The 20,175-nt window shown below is 42.4% G+C and overlaps 1 protein-coding gene across 3 annotated transcripts in view; it reads left to right on the top strand.

Annotated features, from left to right (window-relative positions):
- Positions 1-1,944: 1,944 nt before the first annotated feature.
- The window catches only part of POC1B (POC1 centriolar protein B), a 32,594-nt gene continuing 14,363 nt past the window's right edge, over positions 1,945-20,175 (top strand). The window contains exons 1-9 of one of the 3 annotated variants that reach the window (XM_035128250.3): positions 1,945-3,424; positions 8,579-8,663; positions 9,700-9,871; positions 10,644-10,823; positions 11,010-11,117; positions 12,907-13,022; positions 16,802-16,935; positions 18,613-18,681; positions 18,982-19,134. In XM_035128250.3, coding sequence (XP_034984141.2) covers positions 3,359-3,424; positions 8,579-8,663; positions 9,700-9,871; positions 10,644-10,823; positions 11,010-11,117; positions 12,907-13,022; positions 16,802-16,935; positions 18,613-18,681; positions 18,982-19,134 — 1,083 coding nt within the window. In that variant the 5' untranslated portion in view covers positions 1,945-3,358. Of the gene's footprint in view, positions 3,425-6,048; positions 6,380-8,578; positions 8,664-9,699; positions 9,872-10,643; positions 10,824-11,009; positions 11,118-12,906; positions 13,023-16,801; positions 16,936-18,612; positions 18,682-18,981; positions 19,135-20,175 lie in introns of those variants that run through there. The other 2 variants (XM_035128249.3, XM_035128251.3) reach the window with 2 other exon arrangements.

The following is a 20,175-nucleotide window of genomic DNA, read 5'->3' as shown; positions in this document are numbered from 1 at the left end:
GAGTTATCTGCTCCTTTTGGTGTAGGCAGTGACTGGCCCAAGGTCACCCAGTGGGGATTCCAACCTTGGTCTCCTGGGTCATAGTCCAACACCTTAACCATTACACCACACTGGCTAAACCTAGCTTCCATGAGTTCAAAAGCAATCATCCTCAGTGTTTCTTGCCCTGTCAAAGTCAGGTTCAGTCAACATCAGCTGCCAAATTCATGGATGTGCATCTCTATCCCTAGACACTGGAAAATATTGGCACCTGGCCTTAGGTTTCCTAGACATTGCCTACATTTGTGCTACAGAAACGGTGGCCAACATGGTACCCTCCAGATGTTGTGAATTACAATTCCCATCAGTACCAGCCTGCATGACTCAATGCTTGGGAGTGACTGGAGTTGTAGCTCACAACTTCCGGAGGGCACCATGTTGGTGATTTCTACTATTAATCTCCTCTGAACCAAATCAGTAGCACATACTTAGGAGCTACTCTCTGACAAGTTTGGGATCTGTTGGGATGTTTGGGTATAGCAGGACAGGATGCACTCTGTTGTGTGCAAGTGTTTGGGATTATTGAAGATGGGGGAGATGGGGAAATGTTGAATATTTGTCTTGGAACTGAGGCTGCCAAGGGAAGCTAAACTGGATTTGTAAGGGCGCAGATACAGAAATTACGGTGTGAGAGAAAGAGCCAGAATCCTGAAGGCAGGTATGGCTATATTAACAATTGTGGCCCCGTTCATATGGTGCAATTCAACATTTGGATAATTGGCACTTCTAACTTTTAGAGAGCAATTTCCAAATTGTAACCGTTCCTCATGGGGGAGTTGCTCAACCCCCTTGATCACTTTCTGAAGCCTTTTGGAATTGTGCTCTCTATTGCACCACACTTTAGAGAAGGCACTGGCAGTTTGATGTTTACATCCTACTCTTCCTCTTGTTAAAACCTCAGTAGATTCTCTTATTTTCTTTCCCAGGTCATTTATCATTTGGTGTAAGTGCAGTTCTTCCTTGTCCTGTATTTCATATATGGGCATAGCTGTATTATGGAAATGGGGATCTTATCTTTTGTCTAATGGCAAATGATGTTCCATGAATAGAACCCAAATAACAAATACAGTGGTGCTTCGCTTAACGAACGCCCTGTAAGACGAAATTTTTGCTTAAAGAAAGGATTTTTCTAGTGGAGGTTGCCTCGCTAGACGAATTTGCGGTTTCCCATAAGAATGCATTGAAATTCAATTAATGCGTTCCTATGGGCAATTTTTTTTAAAAAAAAATTCAATGCATTCCTATGGGATTCGCTAGACAATTTTTTTGTTATAAGAATAGACCCGTGGAACGAATTAAATTCGTCTAGCAAGGCACCACTGTAATGCAAATACTCACCAACCTGGCTGGAGAAGAGATAGGAAAAATTTTTTGAAACAAGTTGCTGCAATTATACATTTGGGGAGAAAGAAGCTATAAACTGGCTAAAGGTGAAGCAATTTTGAATGCAAGGGCATGATCTGAAAACCTGTTGTAGGGCTAGAAGATTAGCTACTTATTGTGTGTTTCTGATATGCTCGTCCTGTAGATTAGTAAATAAAACAAATAATAAAGTTGCCCCAAGTCTCTAGTGCATTCTCATACAAAGGAAACAGAATACTGTATATTACCCCTGAAAATTTTCATCTCTCAGAAATGTGAGAGCATGTTGAAGGGAAAAAACCTGGATATTAATTCAAGAGAACTTTATTTTTAAACCTAGATTTTAAATAACATAAACCTTGCATCTTTATTCAAATTGGTGGGTTTTTTTATTGGTATAACACACAAGTATAAAAAAAGTTTCCAAGTATGTATAATTAGTTTTTACAACAACAACAAAAGGAAGGTAAAAGGAACCATAAAAAGTACTAAGCAAACTGGAATTATTCTATAAATCACTAACTTGTTTTCAATAGCCTGTACGGATGAATATCTATTATTATTATTTACAGTAGTACATTGAAAAATGAAGCAATCTGTTTATCTTAAAGTACCTTCCCAATGTTAACTTTACCCTGTGGACCAGTTCCCAAATTCTTATAATCTACTTATTTACCCACCTTAAGAATAAATTATTACTTCTAATTGTAACAGACGATTAAATGTATATTTATTGCAAGTATATTTAGTTGCTCTGCATCCACTAATCCTACCGTACTATATCTTTGACATATCCAAATACGTTTATTAAGGGATATTTTGCAGATTTGTACCCTATTACCAATTTAGTTTAATTTCCAAATAGCTCTGTTTTGGTACACACACACACACACACACACACACACACACACACACACACACAAACCGTAGTAACAGAAGTTGTAGTAACAAAGTTTAACTGCAAAATTATATAGTGTGACTAAAGTACACAGCTGTTTAAATAACAGTTTAAGGAAACTTTCTTTTAAACATGCATAATGTCTGCTATGGCACAGGTTGCCATATTCATTCAGAAAATTCTGTCTCGTTCTTGCTGTTACTTTGTGGTGTTTTTTTTACAAATGATTCTTTATTATTTAAAATTACAATTTAACAAACACAAACAAATGCAAAAATAAACAATCGTAATGTGAATTATTGCTGTTACTTTGATACAAATAATTTGTATCTATATCCATACATATCTTACATCTTTACTTAGAAGTTGTTGCTTTTGTCCCTTTGTCGTTACGTTTTCAAATTCTGTTGGATTTCTCAGAAATTATAATTTGGAAATATTGAAACAGGGTGCCGTTGTCCCATTTCATCACATATAAGTTAAAAATAATGCATAGTGGTGAACACATTTTTGTTCACAAGGAATCCTATTGCATCTTGGCATGATAGAGCTGCATTTTTTTTCCTGATCCTCTTTTCTTTTTGAAGTTATTGCATGTATGGCAAATAAAAGAAACTACGTGATAAATATTAATTGCACTTTTTTAATAAAATGAACTGCACATTTACAAAATGTAAACTTCTAGCTATTTTCACAACACAAGAATACATAATAGTTTTTCATCCACAGTACTTGGTCAGGAATTGTGAGGATCTATAAAATAATAATATTTGAACACAGGCTGTTTTCTTCTTCTTTGGCTTACAAATGCTCTGTGTAACAAATGAGTGACACCAGAAATGAATCATTTGAAGCGGTCTTTCCTGACTATAAAGTCTGTGAAAGGCACAATGTCATTTTATGATACATTCATACGATGTTTCCCTCTAATCACCCTAGGGTGCCTGACTGAGTGGTCTACTTCAGTCTAGGACGAACCTTTCTAGACCTGTGCTGCCTGAACATCCTTCCTCGTGAGACATCTGAGGAGGTGGAAGGAGACCATGTGGCAAAAACAGGATGCCTATCTCCCTAACATGCAGGAGGATTGTGGGCAGTGTTTGCTGGCAAGCCTCGTACAGGCAGGTATACCTTGCAGCAGCAATTCTCAGATGTTTCATGATCTTAGGTTAACAATGTATGAAGCAGTGAATAGTCAAATAGTTGGTGAAAGGTGGGTAATAAATTTAATAACGATGATGATTAAATCTGTAAATTTTGTAGGTTTTTTTCCAGCCTGCTTTAGGGAACTTGCAGTAAAATGGGTACTCTTTACTTTGTGCCCAGGTGTTTTGGGGAGGAGGGAGGGAATCATTATACTAGGATGTCTTACTTCAGTTGCATAGACATCTATCTCCTAATGTTAAGTTCATTTGAAACAAAATTTTGCTATACATGCATTGCCATTGCAGTCATGCGTCTACAGAAAGCAGCATACTTATTTCTGGCAATTCTCCATTCAGAATGGGCACCCTGAAATTGTCCACACTCTGTACAAAAGAATTGGTGGTGTGAAAAGAGGTGGAAGGGTGCAATTCTTTACAATTTCATGATGTATTAATTTAAGGCGAATGTTGTCAAATGACATCTGAGCACTGGAGGAGACTTTTCCTGCTGAGATGGTGACTCAAGTTTTGAATGGTGCTGTGCCTAAATGAGCACAGTCACCTCATCAAAATCCCATGCTGATGATTGCCGGCAGAAGGAAGAAGTGAGTACAGGAGTCTTCTATAGAAGCTGACAGAGTGGTGAAACTTGGCCAAGCTATTTCACATAACTTGCTACAAGATGGACACCAAGCTGAGAATTTTCAGGAATTGTAGGAAAATTGTAACGCCTTTCAATGGAACCCAGTGGGGTTCTGCCCTGTCCACAAGGGCAGATACAGTACTGCCACACCTTCAAAATATCTTCAGCCAGCTCCCTACCTGCCTGTCTTCTTTCCTGCAAGCAGTTGGGGGTGGGATGCCTGGCTGTCAGCTTCCTCCTCCTCAATCCCTGTAAAACTCACCATGGAGGAAGATGTGGACAAAGCCAGAATTAGTTGGCTCTGCCTGCCATTTGCTCTAGTTCCACCTGCTGCTGGGATCCTGGACCCTACCAGTCTGATCCTGCCACAAATATCTCCTGTGATAAAAGGAGTGAGGATCCAATTTTTCCCCCTCCATTTTTTAACCTTGGATCCCCAGATATTGCTGGACTATAACTCCCATCATTCCCAGCCGACTTAGCCAGTGGTCAGAGATAAAAGAAGTTGTGCTGCATCATAATCTGAGGGCCGAACGAAAGGTTGAAGAAGACTGCCTTAACCTGCATAGGATGAACCTATGCTGCTTTTGCATGAATATACATTTTTTCGTAAATAGTTTGGACTGCTTTAGTTATATGTGCTTTCTTTTAAAGCTTGTTCCCCTTTCTTCTACTCTCCTACTGACTTAAATAAACATGATCTTTCTATTTGAACTCTGATATTTTGCCCAGCTGCAGGAGCTGCTCATGTTCATGTTACCCAACAAATTTGCTTTCCTACCCTCCAGACGTTCAAGGAGAGATGCTGGGAATTGAAGATTGGGCTCTGGCTACTTGTAACATATCAGGGATTTAGGATAGTATCTCCGCCACCAGCTCAGATCATTATAACTACTCGAAGTCTGGATCTCTACACCACCTTTCCTTTTAGCCTATCGAGGACTAAATATAAGCAGCAGTGCCTCCCAGCTTGCCCCACCTCACAGGATTGGTGTGAGTGAGCTCTTTGTCATGCCCCACAAGCAGATTGCCTCTCTAGGTCCCCTAGTATCACTGTTCTTGGTGTAGTGAGTCTCTGAATATGAACACTTGGATTCAGCCTTTCTATCTGGCAAGTCACTCGGGTAGGCTAACTACACAGTACAGTTTTAAGTTTTAAAAACTTATATAATGAGCTGGAAATAAAAAAATCTTAATTCTTATCTAAACCCTGTGTGCATCATGGTGGCCAAAGCAAGCTGCTGTAACTATCACATTTTTTTCTTAGTGTCAAAGCCCTTGTTCTTTCAGAAGATGACTTTGCGGTGAACTTTACCCAACTTAGCATGAAAATGGAAAATATTAATGTTAATTAGATTTAACACATAATGGTCATAGAATGTCAGTGTGTGTGGGGGGGGGGGATTGCCACTCCCTCTCCCCGATCCCTGTTTGCAAACTTCTGCGCCAGGAGCTAAAGAGCTGGTGCGTTTTCTGGAAAAACCTGGTCCTGGTGAATTTCTGCCTTATAATTCTAGACTGGACATTGTTAAGCCCAATGGCATAGCAATAGCTTTGCATGCAAGATATTCCAGGCTCTTCCCACATATCAGAAGTGGGTTGTGTTGCTGTTTGCATGCTTAAGGCAAAGAGAAAAGAAAGCCTTGCACATCCGCGATACCTTTTAACTTCTGCAGCTTTCTCTGCATGTAAACATAGGTGTGCATATACACATATGTGCATAGATGCGTATGCATTTTCCCAGAGGGGAGCTGAGAAAAAATTGCCCACCTTCCTAGATCCATGAAGTACGATTTTTCTGAACTGACCTAACGTCACTCTCACCCGCTCCTCAGGCCGAAGCGCACCCGCCAGAAACCCCCTTTAGTGGGGGCCTGCGACTCCTCCCTTCGCTTCTCTCCGTAGTTCTAGATGACATTTCCCCCTTTCCTCTTTGCTTTGCGCTCTTCTCCCTCCCAAGGCCATCGCGAAAGCTCCTGGACACGCGCGCCGTCGCTAGGCAACCGCCTCTGCGTCCTCGGAGAGAGCCGGCCCCTTTAAGGGCGCGTCGAACGCCGATGGCATGGATGGGCGAGCTCGGCTTCGAAAGGAGGCCGAGCTGCGTTGCTTCGCTCTCCTACTTCCTCCTCCCTTCCCCGCCTCGAGCGCCCGCGTATTTCTGCGGCTGAGGCTGGGCCAGCCTTGGGTCGGGACTTGACTGATATGGTCTGGAGAGCGGGGATTTTGACAGGGCCGCGGAAGGTAGTTGGCCGGAAGAGCGGAGGCCCCGGGAGTCCGATGGCGGCGGCGCTGGTAGGATTGTATAGGGAGCGACGCTGGGCATTCAGGGCGCGGCTCCTCTTTCGCGTCGTTGTTTCCCTTGTCGCGGGGAGTTCCGTCGGCGAGTGTGGTGAACGAAGCGCGGGGGCTCACGGGAAGCTCCGGGTTCAACCCCCCCTCGCCCATGTTAGCAGAGCTGCTGCCTGCGATGAGCTGGGAGGGAAAATCCTCGGTGCTTCCTTCGTGGCTTGTAGGAGGTGCAGCATTGAGCCGCATACAAATATCCAGCCATTGAAAACGTTGGCAGCATTAAGATAAATTCAACAGTGTAAATAAATTTAGATGGATGTAATAATGGAATGCTGAATGGTTTTGTTTATGTAAAATACGCGGGGATTTATTATTTGTAAAATGAACCGTGGAAAGAGAAGTCATTGATATTTTAAGGATATTTAAATGAGTATTCTAAATTGTAAAACAGAAAATTTAATAAATATATAAAAACATAAACAAAAACAAAGGTCTGCAGCTAGCTGAAGTGCATCTTTTGACCAGAAATGCAAACGACCTACAGTATTTGTTTTATTTTGTAACACACACACACACAATCTTCGATAAAAACTATTGAAAAGGAAAATAAATGCAAGCGACCTTGCGAAAGAAGTGGTGCCACTTCAGCTGCTAGCTTGGGGTAGGAGTTGCACCAAAAGGAAGGAGCGCCTAAACCTTGATGGATGTCTGCCGCCACCCTTCCTCCATGCTTCCCTGCAAGAAGTGAACACAAAGCGGTGATGGCCACCAACTTGGATGGCTTTTTAAAGAGGATTGGGCAAGTTCAAGGAGGATAAGGCTATATACTCTGCCTTCACTATCAGAGGCGGTAATGCTTCTGGAAACCACAGGAAGGGAGTGTGGTGTTGCACTCGGGTCCTGGTGGGCATTTGGTTGGTCACTGTGAAAGCAGTGTGCTGGGCTAGAGGGGACACTGGCCTGATCCTTAAGGGCTGTTATGCTCTTATGTTAACTTGAAATATTCATTATCCTTTCATTCACTAGCCAGAGAAAGGAGGGCCGGTCATATTATGTCACTGCTGTTGCTTGAAGTGCGGTGGGGAGTCCCGGAACTGTGCTCTTCCATCCCACATACCCCATGCACACCTCCATGCACACCTCCATTCTTGCACATGGCCACCGGGACAGCTACAAAAAGCCTTGCTGGGCAGAATCTTGTACCTGGCTGACTAGAAAGATGCATTGCTAGCATGTGCCTAACAGTGTAGTCCTACACATGTTTATTCAAACATTACTCTTTAGAAAGTTCTGTTAGGATCACACTACTGAATCTTCGAAAATGATTTGACCGAACAATTAGGGAGTAAGAGAAGGGAGACAATGCATTAATTCGGAACAGACACCTTGATTGATTTTCTTTTATAGAATAGAAAACATGCTTCTATAGAGGTTAACACAATTATTTCATGTATTAAGTTTATTGTTACAAGGTATCATTGTTCTGTTTCTATAGCTGGCTTGTTTAAAAATAGCAGAGTGAGAAGCCATAGAACAAGGCTTGGCTGTAACTATGAGTCCTGGGTTTAGGCAACGCACTAAGCCAAACCACAGCTGAGCTTGCAGCAGCAGGCATAGAGGAGGACAAAACAGCTGCAATCTCATTTCCAGGAGCTTTCATATTTGTGCTAAGTATTATGTGAAAACCGGGTCTTCAACTCTTGTGGCACTAACAGCTTGATTGTGCTATTTTATTGATTGATTGATTAATTGATTTAGCAATTCAATGAGCAGATTAAAAGGTAAATGTAAAGGGACCCCTGACCATTAGGTCCAGTCGCGGACGGCTCTGGGGTTGTGGCGCTCATCCCGCTTTACTGTCCGAGGGAGCCGGCGTACAGCTTCCGGGTCATGTGGCCAGCATGACAAAGCTGCTTCTGGTGAACCAGAGCAGCGCACAGAAACGCCGTTTACCTTCCTGCCGGAGTGGTACCTATTTATCTACTTGCACTTTGAGATGCTTTCAAACTGCTAGGTTGGCAGGAGCAGGAACTCAACAACGGGAGCTCACCCCGTTGTGGGGATTCGAACCGTCGACCCTCTGATCGGCAAGCCCTAGGCTCTGTGGTTTAACCCACAGCGCCACCCGCATACCAAATGATCAGATTAGGTGACTGTTTAAAATAAACTTTGAAAACTACAGAAGGTTTTCTTCTCCTCTAGGAGGATCCTGTCTTGATCCGTCATTTTAAAGGCCACAAAGATGCAGTCACCTGTGTTGCCTTCAATCCAACTACTAGAGCACTTGGTAAGCTTATTTGTTGAAGCATGAATGAACAAATGATTTGTGTGGTCTCTTGGATACTCCCTAAGTTATTTATTCAGCTTTTGCCTGTTGGGCAGTTGTAAATCCGAGGCTGAATGCCTTGGAATTCTGCCCCAAATGATTTGTCTTCAACACTTCAGAGTTAAAAACAAAAATACCAGGTATCAAAATGAGATCCCTGCCTCTGCATTTATTGGGGTACTTTTATTTGCCTTGATTGCAAGTTTGGGAGGATAGTGCAAGTGTTGGGTAACTAGTCTTTTAAGGCTGTAATATTGTATACACTTATCTGGGAGTTAGTCCCATTGAACTCAGGAGGACTTATTGTTAGTAGATGTTTTTAGGATTGCACTATGGGTGACATTGAAAATGCACTGTAAGGCTGTAAGGCCATGCACACTTTATTTGAGGGTGAATCCAGTTATTGAAATAAGCATGCATAGGATTTCTGCTCTGCTGTGTGTGCCACACCCTGTTTACTGAGAAACAATAAGCTCAGTTGAGTTCAAGGAAATGCACACAGAATTGCAGGCTTTGTTTCACTTGCACTGGTTTTGCTTTGATGCCCTCCACCTTCTCTGGCAACTTAAGGCAAGATCCCAACACTTCTGAGTGTTTCTCAGCCCCAGGCCTCTTAATGCCTTTTGGATGATGATCTAACCAAGGATAAGCATATGGCATCACAGCTCCATGACAAGAGGATTTAACAGTGCATTTAACAATGGTCACCTTACAATAATGTCTTTGAAAAATATGGAAATAAGTGGTGACAACCCTGTTTGCTTACCCATTTCCATTCTTCATCCAAACACTAAATAGGTAACGTGGTTTATTATTTGGCTGAATTCGCTGTGGAATTATTGTCCTAGATCTCATACTAGAATGACTGGCCTTCATTAGATTCTGTATCTTATTTTTATATCAGTTCATGAAATTGGTAGCAAAAGTAACTGAGACCTTTATGTTGGAACACAAAATTGATATCTAAGTGTGGAGCTTTATAATTATTTCTTGCCAGCTACCTCTTCTTTGGATAGGTTTCTTATGATATGGAACTTGAAGCCAAACTCCAAAGCCTTCAGATTTGTGGGTCACTTGGAAGGTGTGACCAGTGTACAGTTTTCACCAGATGGAAACTTGCTGGCATCTGCTTCTCAAGATAGGACAGCCAGGCTATGGATTCCATGTATGTAAGTATTACTGAAAATTAAATATTTCCAGGGTTTTTGGTTTCTGAAGGGATGTTGGGCTTAGGCATAGTATTCCTTCCTCTAGTTCAGAGAGGCCAGATTCATATAATCATACTTGGGAAGGTACCCTGAGGATGATCTAGTCCAACCCTCTGCAATGTAGGAATTATGCAGGTGTCCCATACAGGGATCAAACCTGCAACCTTGGCATTATCAGCGCCACACTCTAACCAACTGAGCTATCCACTTGGATTCCCTCAAGGGAAACCTTCTGGAGGTTGTATGCAAGTGGTGGGTGGGGCCAGAGGCAAATATGGGCCGTGAAGCCATGGATGTTATTCTTACCTTTGTACAATAGACTGTGTTCTATCCAGGTACAAGTCGGAGGCTTCTATATTCCACCCCCCACATATCTCCATTGAGGCAAGCAAAATGCATTATGACAGTTTGCAGATACATTCCAGCCAGGCAAAAGCAGCCAAAGAGGCTGTTGGCCAGGGCAGGCAAAGGACCGGGGGCGGCCTAAGAGTCCCAAGAGCTAGACAGAAAGTTCTGGAGGACTCGATTTGGCCCATGAGTCCCCCAGCTCTGCTTTTGTCTTCTGTACTTTGTGCAAAAGGTTTTGGGTTTTGCACTGGGACAAAGAAGCAAGGGAAGCTGTCTCTTTGAGGATACAAACTAGGTTTGATTTGGGTTGGGGGGGGCGGGGAAATTGGATTAATCTGTTATGTGGTTGTGGGACTAATGCATGTGCAACATATTTTATATACAGTCACGGTGAATCCACACCATTAAAGGGCCATACAGCAGCAGTCCGTAGCGTGAACTTCTCGTACGACAGTCAGTTTCTAGCTACTGCATCCAACGACAAGTCTGTAAAAGTCTGGAGTGTTTACAGCCAACGTCTTTTGTTTACCTTATTCCAGCACACACACTGGGTGCACTGTGCCAAGTGAGTGTTTGCATGCTTTGCCTTCTTGGTTTTTGAAAAGCAGTAACTTTTTTTTGTCTTTTTAAAACGGCTTCACATGTCTGTTCAATTCAGGATAAAATGGTCACTAACTTTGCAAGCGGCAATTGATTTTAGATGCTAGGTGTAGGCATTTTTAAAGCTGCGGTATATTTCTTTCCTTTCTAGATACTCACCAGATGGAAGATTAATAGTTTCTTGCAGCGATGATAAAACTGTTAAAATCTGGGATTTAAGAAACAAAACCTGTGTTGATGATATAATAGATCATGAAGGGTAAGCAGTCTTCATATATGAAAGGAATGTGGCAGTGTTGTAGTGACACTTGCAGATCTAACTAGAGGCCTCTTCAGTTGTTGTGAGAAGCAAAGTGTTGGAGGTGCAACACCATTTGCACTGTCTCCATGACCAACCTTCCAAACTCAGAGACAAGGCTCGGAAGGGGGTTTGTAACTATGTTTGGCTCTTCAGAGTAATCTGTGGTGATGTAACGTATTAGATGTGCTTCCCGTGTGCTTTAGTTTTCCCTTCTGCTCTATAGCCATGCTTGGGCTATAACGAAAAGCCCTTAGTCTCAGATAAAGTAAACCTAGTGCAATCCAGTCCGCTGTGTTTAGATACCTTCCTTTACTAACTTCTCTTTCCTGGAAAGCACGCTGTTTAGATATAGAGCACATAATAATTTGGATGATTCCAAGTAGTAAGCCAATCCCTAGTTTTCCTAATTAGAGTTTGTTATGAAAATAAAAAGCTTAGGAAAGAAATAAGCAGAGTACAGGCCAAAATGAAACACCAAGTATCGTTAAGCTAGCATAAACTGCACAAGCTAAATTCTCTTACATGGTGGAGATCGCTTGGGTTTCTAACAGTGAAAGCAAAAACATGGCCAAAACTGTTCCATTTTTGTCGTGGGACTTGGGAGGTGAATGATTGACAGCTTGAGGAGCTCAGCCATCGGAAAACTGGCAGGGGGTCAAAAGCATAGGTTTCACATATTTGTGAAATTCAGGGCACCTTAAGAGGTGGGCAGAAAGGAGTGGTTAGAATCAGTGCCATTTTCCATGGGGCAAGACTAAACAGACTTTAGCCTTGTCCTTGTGGATGGAGGTGAAGTGTAGGAAATGCAATCTGTATTTGTGCCTCTGTGATGGAGAAGAAAATCTCTGGCAGCAGTAGGATTTCTTAAAGAGGCATACAGAGTCTACTTAGCTTAGCATGGCACTCACCAGTCAGGAACTCTTGGTGACAACATGCACATGCCACCCAAAGACGGAGGGAATCAATGAACTCACAATGATCAGCACAGGCTAGGCTTGGCAACATGCACAGTGCACATTAACACGCATGCACAGTGCCCCTAACCATCAGCCCCACTGATACAGCCAGTATCAACAATTCCTATTCTGCCACTTCCTAGGCAGGAGTTCAGATTTCCTCAAGCTGCAAAACTGAACAGGAGGCAAGCTGAGAATGCACACAGCCATCCTGGGGTAGCATCTGAGATTCCGACTCTTTGGCCAGGCAACCAACAGAAAGGGGTAGGAAATATGAAAAAGGCAGCCACAGACAAACACTGACAGTAGTAGTCTCCAGGGGCTCACTCCGTGGGACATAAGTTTGGGAAGCAGGAAATAGGAGTTTAAGCAGGCCAGAAAGTCAGGGAAGCAACATCCCATCACTGCTGTGAAAAGAGGGACTTTCTGGCATGCAAGTGACCCCAGCATGGCTGTCAAGAGAAAGTATTGTATCCTGGCAAGGGGTATCTAGGTTCAAATCCTGCTCAGTAATACCCGTATAGCTTCTGCTAACAACTTCATTTTATTCTTTATGGAAACTGATTTGAGGTTTTTTTTTTAATAATCATAATGTAAGTACTATGAAATAAATAAACGTATCTCGGTGTCGCCTACCTCACAAGACAACAGTGAGGGCAGACAGCATGGCTCTGAGTCCTTAGGATGTGATGGAAAACTCATTAAAAACCATTGGCCAATAAAGTAAGCCAAGTGGATGGCAATGTTCTTGTAACAAATGACAAATCGTTATTTTTAATGTTTCCTTGTAGATTTGCCAACTATGTGGACTTCAGTCCTGATGGTACGTGTATAGCTTGCGCAGGCTCTGATCACACAGTGAAGATCTGGGACATTCGAATAAACAAATTATTGCAGCAGCACCGAGGTAAAAGGCTACTAAACCTATTCCTTTTGCAAGTTCTCTAAAGGTAGTAGAGGTCTTAGTAACTAAGAATGCCGGCTGTGTCCCAGAAAGTTTCCAGTTACAATCATATCTCTGCCGCTAACTTCAGTGGCCAAGCCTTTGTCTTGTATCTTTTACTTGGGGATAATAAAACAAGCCTATGTTACAGACTTGGCTTAAATATTTCAGAAGGAATTAAAATCTGGCATTCTGAGCATCTGAAAGCATACATAAATGCAAAACTAATATTTCAAAAGAGGACTGTTTGATAAGCATATGGCTAATATAGCAGCATGTAATTATATAAATTGCACGAGCCGTTTTAAAAGTATGTTCCCTTATCTTCCATTTGTTGTTTCTTCGGTTTTATTTGCTGACACAATTTCCACTTTAGGGCCATAGTAAATGACGATCCCTAAAGCATTGTGTGTGTAAATCTGAAAAGATGGCAGCTGTATAGCAATGCTATGCAAACTGTATCAGCGATAAACAGTAGAGGACCACAATGACTGGAATTAATATCCCAGCTTGCTCCTTAAGCTCATTCTGTGGCCATGTAAAATCTGCAACCTCTCTGCCCTATTTTACTTCATAGTAAATGCTCCTAGTGTCAGTGGTCCCCAGATTTTTGGCTGGTCTTGGTAGCTAGCAAAAACTTGCTGCTACAACCCTGCCCTTCTCCCAACTCCCTCTGATGCTACCCTGAGCTTTAGAGAAGCACAGTCCATATGCAGGAACAATCCCACACACCCCTTCCTAGCTCCAAGAGCAGGAGAAAGGTGGGGGCTTGTCTGTGATACAATGTGCTGTAACTTGGAGTGCCTCCAATACACAGTTCAACCATAGGGAGAGCTTCTCCTTCTCCTCTCCAGATTGAAGTTCAGGGGGAGGACAGGAGCTTGCCAAACATGCCACAACAGGGAGGGCTACCAAATGTGTTTTGTGAATTTGTGGGTCCCTCATCTTGGAGGAATGGCAAGATGTAAATATAAATACACTGCATTTTTCTCATACGGCCCTGCATTGTGAACAAGAAAAACAAAGACAAAAAATTAAAACGTGTAGCCAAGTAGCAACATGCCTTTGTAAAACTAGTTACGGTTGCTATATATTCTACTTATAGTTTAAAGTGGTGCATAGTTTGGATATTGCTGTTTGTTTTAGTGAAACGTTCCTCTTTGACCAACATGTTCTTTCTCCTCAATACTGCACCTTAGAAAGCATGAGTCAGAGTTGTTTTCTGCTTGTCCTGCCGTTTCCCCCTGGAATACTTGCTCTTTAGCGCTAAATCAGAGCAAACCCCAACTTGCAGAAAAACCAGTTGATGTTTGCTCCAATTCCATGCTAAAGATCAGAGTTTCCCAGGCAAAAGTGGCAGGACAGGCAGAAGTCTGGATGAGCCCTAAGTCTTGATCATGGGTAGGCAAACTAGGGCCCGGGGCCCGGATGCGGTCCAATCACCTTCTAAATCCAGACTGTGGATGGTCCGGGAATCAGCATGTTTTTACATGAGTAGAATGTGTCCTTTTATTTAAAATGCATCTCTGGGTTATTTGTGGGGCATAGGAATTTGTTCATTCCCCCCCAAAAAAAAATATAGTCCAGCCCCCCTCCCCAAGGTCTGAGGGACAGCGGACTGGCCCCCTGCTGAAAAAGTTTGCTGACTCCTGGTCTTGATCAAGGCTTTAAAAGAATCCATCTGCTTTCCCTCAATAAGAACTAAGTGTTCTTGCTACTTTAAGCCACAGGATGGCAGCACAATAGTGTAGATAAAAATCACAAGTATCTTTTTCAATCCTCTAATAAAGTAGAAACTTTGAGCTTGACCTAGGAGAGAGAAATAAAAGCAGCTTGTGTTTCTATGCTCTGCTTTTCTTGCATTTGGTTGTTGAAGGGGTCCAGATTTTGAGCTTCTTATTCTCTGTACCCAAAGACCCATCCCTAACCCTGTAATAATACTCTGCCGATGTGCGGAGATTCATTTCTTTCAGAAGCCAAAAGCTCTCGTTTACTCATTTACATTTCATTGTGTACTATCTGCAGCAGAGCCAAAGCCTATGGGATTGGCTCGCACAGCTGATGTCGGCTCCACCACCAGCAGATGGGTAGCAGAGCTGGAGCTGTCTGGATCTCTTTTGCATAACCAGTGCTTGCAGAAAGCTGGAGCCTCAGGCACTTTAAAGCACTGTGCAGGTCTCTTTGCAAGCTCTGTGTGGCGCTTTGAAGTCTCAGCATCGAAACTTCAAAGCTCCCAATCACCTGATGGCACTGGGATGTCAGGTGATTGACAGGTGGGTCCACAAAGCTAGATCTAATATGGATACTTCCCATGGAACCAAAAAAGTTCCTCACCTCTGGTCTACAGACTCTTTCAGTTAAAACCAGGGCAGGAGAATCCGAAAGTACAGCCATTCTCTCAGAAACCCATGTCAGATCCTTAGACATGGTTTGAAACCCCTTGAAAATGGATGGTTTTCCAAATCATTCATTTAACCAGCCTTCTTAAAAATTGTTTCGAGACAGCTGGTTCAGGGATTCAGCTGTAAGATCTGGACTTTTACCCTGGGACAGTAACCAACGTTTCCCCCTCCAGATGTTGACAGACTCCAATTCCCATCAGCCTTAGCCAGTATAGCCAGTGAACATGAGTGATGGGATTTGTGGTCCAATAGCATCAGGTGAGCACCACATTGATTATCCCTGCCCAAGAACTAGATAACTCTGTGCCTTCTGTTCCCAACCTGCCTCTTGAATACTTTGGATTCACTGATGTGAGTCACAAAGCTTTATTATTATCATTATTATTATTATTATTATTATTATTAGTATTATTATTATTATTTACTACCCTTCATCCAAGGATTACAGGGAGGTTTACAATTTAAAAACACAAAAATGCAGAACCTAGTAACAAACAAAACAATACCTCCCCTCCTGAGACAGTTTAAAAGGCCATGGAATGTTTAGTTATCCAAGGGCCTAGGAGAAGAGGTTTGCTTTCCCCTGATATATGTAACAAAGGTGCCAGGCAAGCCAGAGCATTCCACAAGCAGGGAGCCACTGTAGAAAAGGCCCTGTTCTCACGTTGCCGACCTCTCGCAGAAGAGGCATAGGAAGAAGGGCCTCAGTTGATGGTTATATGTCTCCATCTTAAGCAGCACCATTGTGTATTTGTTAACAACTTTGTGTGCAATTCTGCAGAAGAACACAGGGTTGCTGGGTTTTGCTCAACAGAATGATGCAGTCCTAACCACAATGCAACACAGAAGCTGCTGAGAGGGAACTAAAGGCACAGTTTAGGGATAACAGAGTGGCAGTGAGTCAGGAAGGTTAGAGGTGGGGATAGGTAGAAAATCTTTCAATGATTACTGCAGAGCTAAAACAAAAGGTGTTGCTCGTTAGAGAATGAATTTCATTTATAACAGGCAGCCCTGTTTAGGGAGGCTTTTAATGTTTAATAGATTACTGTGTTTTATTTTTCTGTTGGAAGCCGCCCAGAGTGGCTGGGGAAACCCAGCCAGATGGACGGCGTATAAATAAATTATTATTATTATATTATTATTATTATTATTATTATTATTATTATTATTATTATATTAATGAATCAGTTTTCAGCTGCACACTTATGAACATGTATCTGGGAGTAAGTGCCTTTGAAAACAATTCTCAATAAGCATGCTGTGGATTGCAGTGTTAGCCAGTGCAGATATTGGCTCCTTTATTTGCTATCAAAATCTGAATTCTTTTTTTACTTCAATCAGTTCACAGAGCGGGCGTGAACTGCACGTCTTTCCATCCTTCTGGCAACTATCTCCTCACAGCTTCCAGCGACAGTACTGTTAAGATTTTGGATCTTTTAGGAGGAAGGCTCTTGTACACGCTCCATGGGCATGAGGTAGCACGTTGTTCTCTCTCCTACCCTCTTGTTTGCTTGAGCTTCTAAGGACCACCTCATGCATTGCTGCTTTCTTGCAAGACATAATTGTTTCCAGCGGAAATGCAAAGTTACTGGGATGTATCCACTTGGGCTGTGAATACAACCCTTCAGCAAACTTTGCAAACACAAAATGCTCAACAGCTGTATCTTTGGCTGTTTTACTTCACACATTACAGTAAAACTGATTCCCTACACTGAGTTAAGGCTAAGAGAACTGAACTGAGTTACACAGGCCTGGTTCACACATCAGGTGAAGCCACAAGGAAGATGAACTTTGGTTTAATGTGAATGAGCAGTGTGCTGGTGCAGCTTGTTGATTCTGCAGGCACTTTGCTTCTGCTGGGAAACAGATTTGAGCTCAAACATTTATTAAATTTCTATACTACTTAGTGGCCTGGATTTCACCAACCTGGTGCCCTGTAGTTTTTTTGGACTACCTGTCACACCAGGCCCAGCCAGCCATGACTGCATTAGTTCACACAGGACTTGAGAGCAGGGGCATAAGAAGGGGGGCAGTGGGCGGACCACCCCTGGGGCCCTCATTGGGTGCGCCACCGACCCGCGACTCCCAAGCCTACCCTGAGCCATCAGAGTAAGGGGGGAGCTGCGCCACTTTGCCTGCGGCATTCCCCTTTCCCCCTTCATTTTGACAGCTTGGGGGTCGCAGGCGGGCAGTGTGCTGAATGTCCACCTTGGGCGGCTTGCTCCACCCCCAGCTAAAGGGTACCCGAGTGGCTACCCCGCGCCTGGGAGAGCACCCTCCACACCATGCCTCCCTCAGGAGCACGCGGGCATATGCTCCACCGCTGCTTGAGAGATGAGCCGCTATTACAAGGATTACTAAGTGGTATCTACTTAGCTTGAAACAGTCCTGAGACAGCCTAAACAGAGTTGGAGGGATAGAAAAAGTGAAGCTGGGTGTTATCGATATGTTTATCTGAGCTTCCAATTTGTATGCAGTCTTGCTCAGTTCTGTGTATCTTTTGAAACTGGGCTAGAGTTAGAATGAAGCTCAGCAGGACTTCACAGGGGATAGGGTAATGAACATCATCCGTGTTTTATATTTTTGTTTAAAAGGGAGCAAAAGGCCATGCTAATGAATGGCTAACAATGTTATGGCCTCAATATAAACTGCATTGTGGAAGAGGAGAAGGGCTTAAATGAAATTTCTGCCTGTGACACAGGCAATATTAATAAAAAATTCCATTTTTTTATTTTTTTGCTTTGAGTTGACAAGTTGAAATGAGACATCAACCTCAAACGTTGAAAGCTTCCCTGTACAGGGTTGCCTTCAGGTGTCTCCTAAAAGTCATATAGTTGTTTATCTCTTTGACATCTGATGGGAGGGTGTTCCACAGCATGGATGAAACTGCCGAGAAGGCCCTCTGCCTGGTTCTCTGTCACTTCACTTCTCACCGTGAGGGCCAGAAGGCCCTCAGCTCTAGACCTCAGTGTCCAGGCTGAATGATGGGGGCCGAGACACTCCTTCAGGTATACTGGAATAGGAAAGATGATGGGCAAAAAAAAGGATAGGCATCATTATGAAGGGGAGGAGAAAAATATATTAAAATTATAAACACTACTAAGTCTTTTAATTTTATTTTTAATCAGGCTTCTTTTCTTCTTTTTGACTAGGGACCTGTTCTCTCTGTAGCCTTTTCAAAAGGCGGAGAAACATTTGTCTCTGGTGGTGTGGATGCACAGGTTTGTTAAAGATTTTGATTTCTTAACGTAAAACATAATTTTATTAGACGCTCTAAACAAATAAGAGTTCACTGTGTTTTATTAATACTTTCTTAACAGTCTTATTGACATAATTGGAGGCCCTGCCCCTTTGTTTGCGCATCTGCGAGGTCTTGCCTTGAGATGCCTCCCTGCCTAAGAGAGGCAAGGTAGCTAGCAGCGTCTCTATTTTGTCCTCGTGCCAAATGCAAGGACCGCAAAACCAAAAAAGTAAGTGTGAGTTAAACATCAGTCAATATTTTTATTTATGACTTTTTGCAGGTGTTGTTCTGGAAAACAAACTTTGATGCATTTGAATACAAGAAAGTTCTTAAAAATCACATGCGAAAATTACATGGGGATGAACCCCCTCACCTTCTTGATATTTACCCTCGATCACCTCATCGCCATGATGCAAAACCACAATCTGTTGAGGTAAACATTATGGCTTCTAACATCTAACTATTTACAAGTCAACAAGTAGTTGCCTGCAAGTGAGACCTGCAGCAAAATATTGCTTACTGGAATGTCAGCCAACCAGTCTCTCTTCCAGGCTATTTCATTCCTTTCCCTCTCAATCTACTCTTTTGCTCTACTACAGACCCTGAGGTTTTATATGGTCAATTTCCCCATGTTCATAAATAAGCCCAACAAAAACTAGCTTGTTATCAAATCAGTAAAGTAGTAATGCGTTCACTCAGTAACTCAAATCTGTAATCATTGACTCATTACCAGCACAGACCCCAATATTCACCCCTCCCTTTAATGCAGACATGTACATCAGTACAAGTTTTTTTTTCCTTTTGAAAATAATTTTTATTTGGTTTTACAAACATAAAGTCTCTGGTCGGGACTTTGCCTTCTTTCCATCTCTGGGCTAGTAGCATCCACACAGCTGTCGTTGCATACATAAAAAGACTTCTCTGGTCCTTTGGGATGCCAGTACCTATCATTCCTAATAAAAAAAGCTGCTGGTTTGTTTTTTAAAAAACATTTTTTTCATTTCATTATATATCATTTCCCAGAATGCTTTTATTACTTTACACAACCACCACATATGGTGAACGGTACCTTCTTTTTCTTTACATTTCCAGCAGGTGTTTGTACTTACTTGTCTTACACGTTTTTGCTAACCTGCTAGGAGTCAAATGTAGATCAGTACATATCTTTATCAACTAAATAAATATTTGTGCACAGGTGTAGACAGAGAAGGACAGAAATACATGCGCACATGCAAAAAGAAGGGAACAGTGGCACACACTGAAAGGCAGTCACCATAATTGTTGGGTTTATTAAGTATTCCCATTAATGAAAAATAACACCTTTTAATATGGCTATTCTCTATTTACCAACTGTAGATGGTTTATAATACTCTCAGTCATATTCTTGATGCCCAGTAATAATGCTGATAGCAGGCCATGTCATGTTATCATTGTATCATCCAAGATTCTGTACAGTATTGGATAGCTCTATATC

Source organism: Zootoca vivipara, chromosome 9, assembly GCF_965207765.1.
Source record: "Zootoca vivipara chromosome 9, rZooViv2.hap1.1, whole genome shotgun sequence".
Lineage (NCBI taxonomy): Eukaryota > Metazoa > Chordata > Lepidosauria > Squamata > Lacertidae > Zootoca > Zootoca vivipara.
The sequence above is the reverse complement of the archived record's forward strand: the minus strand, read 5'-3'. Positions and strand labels throughout refer to the sequence as shown.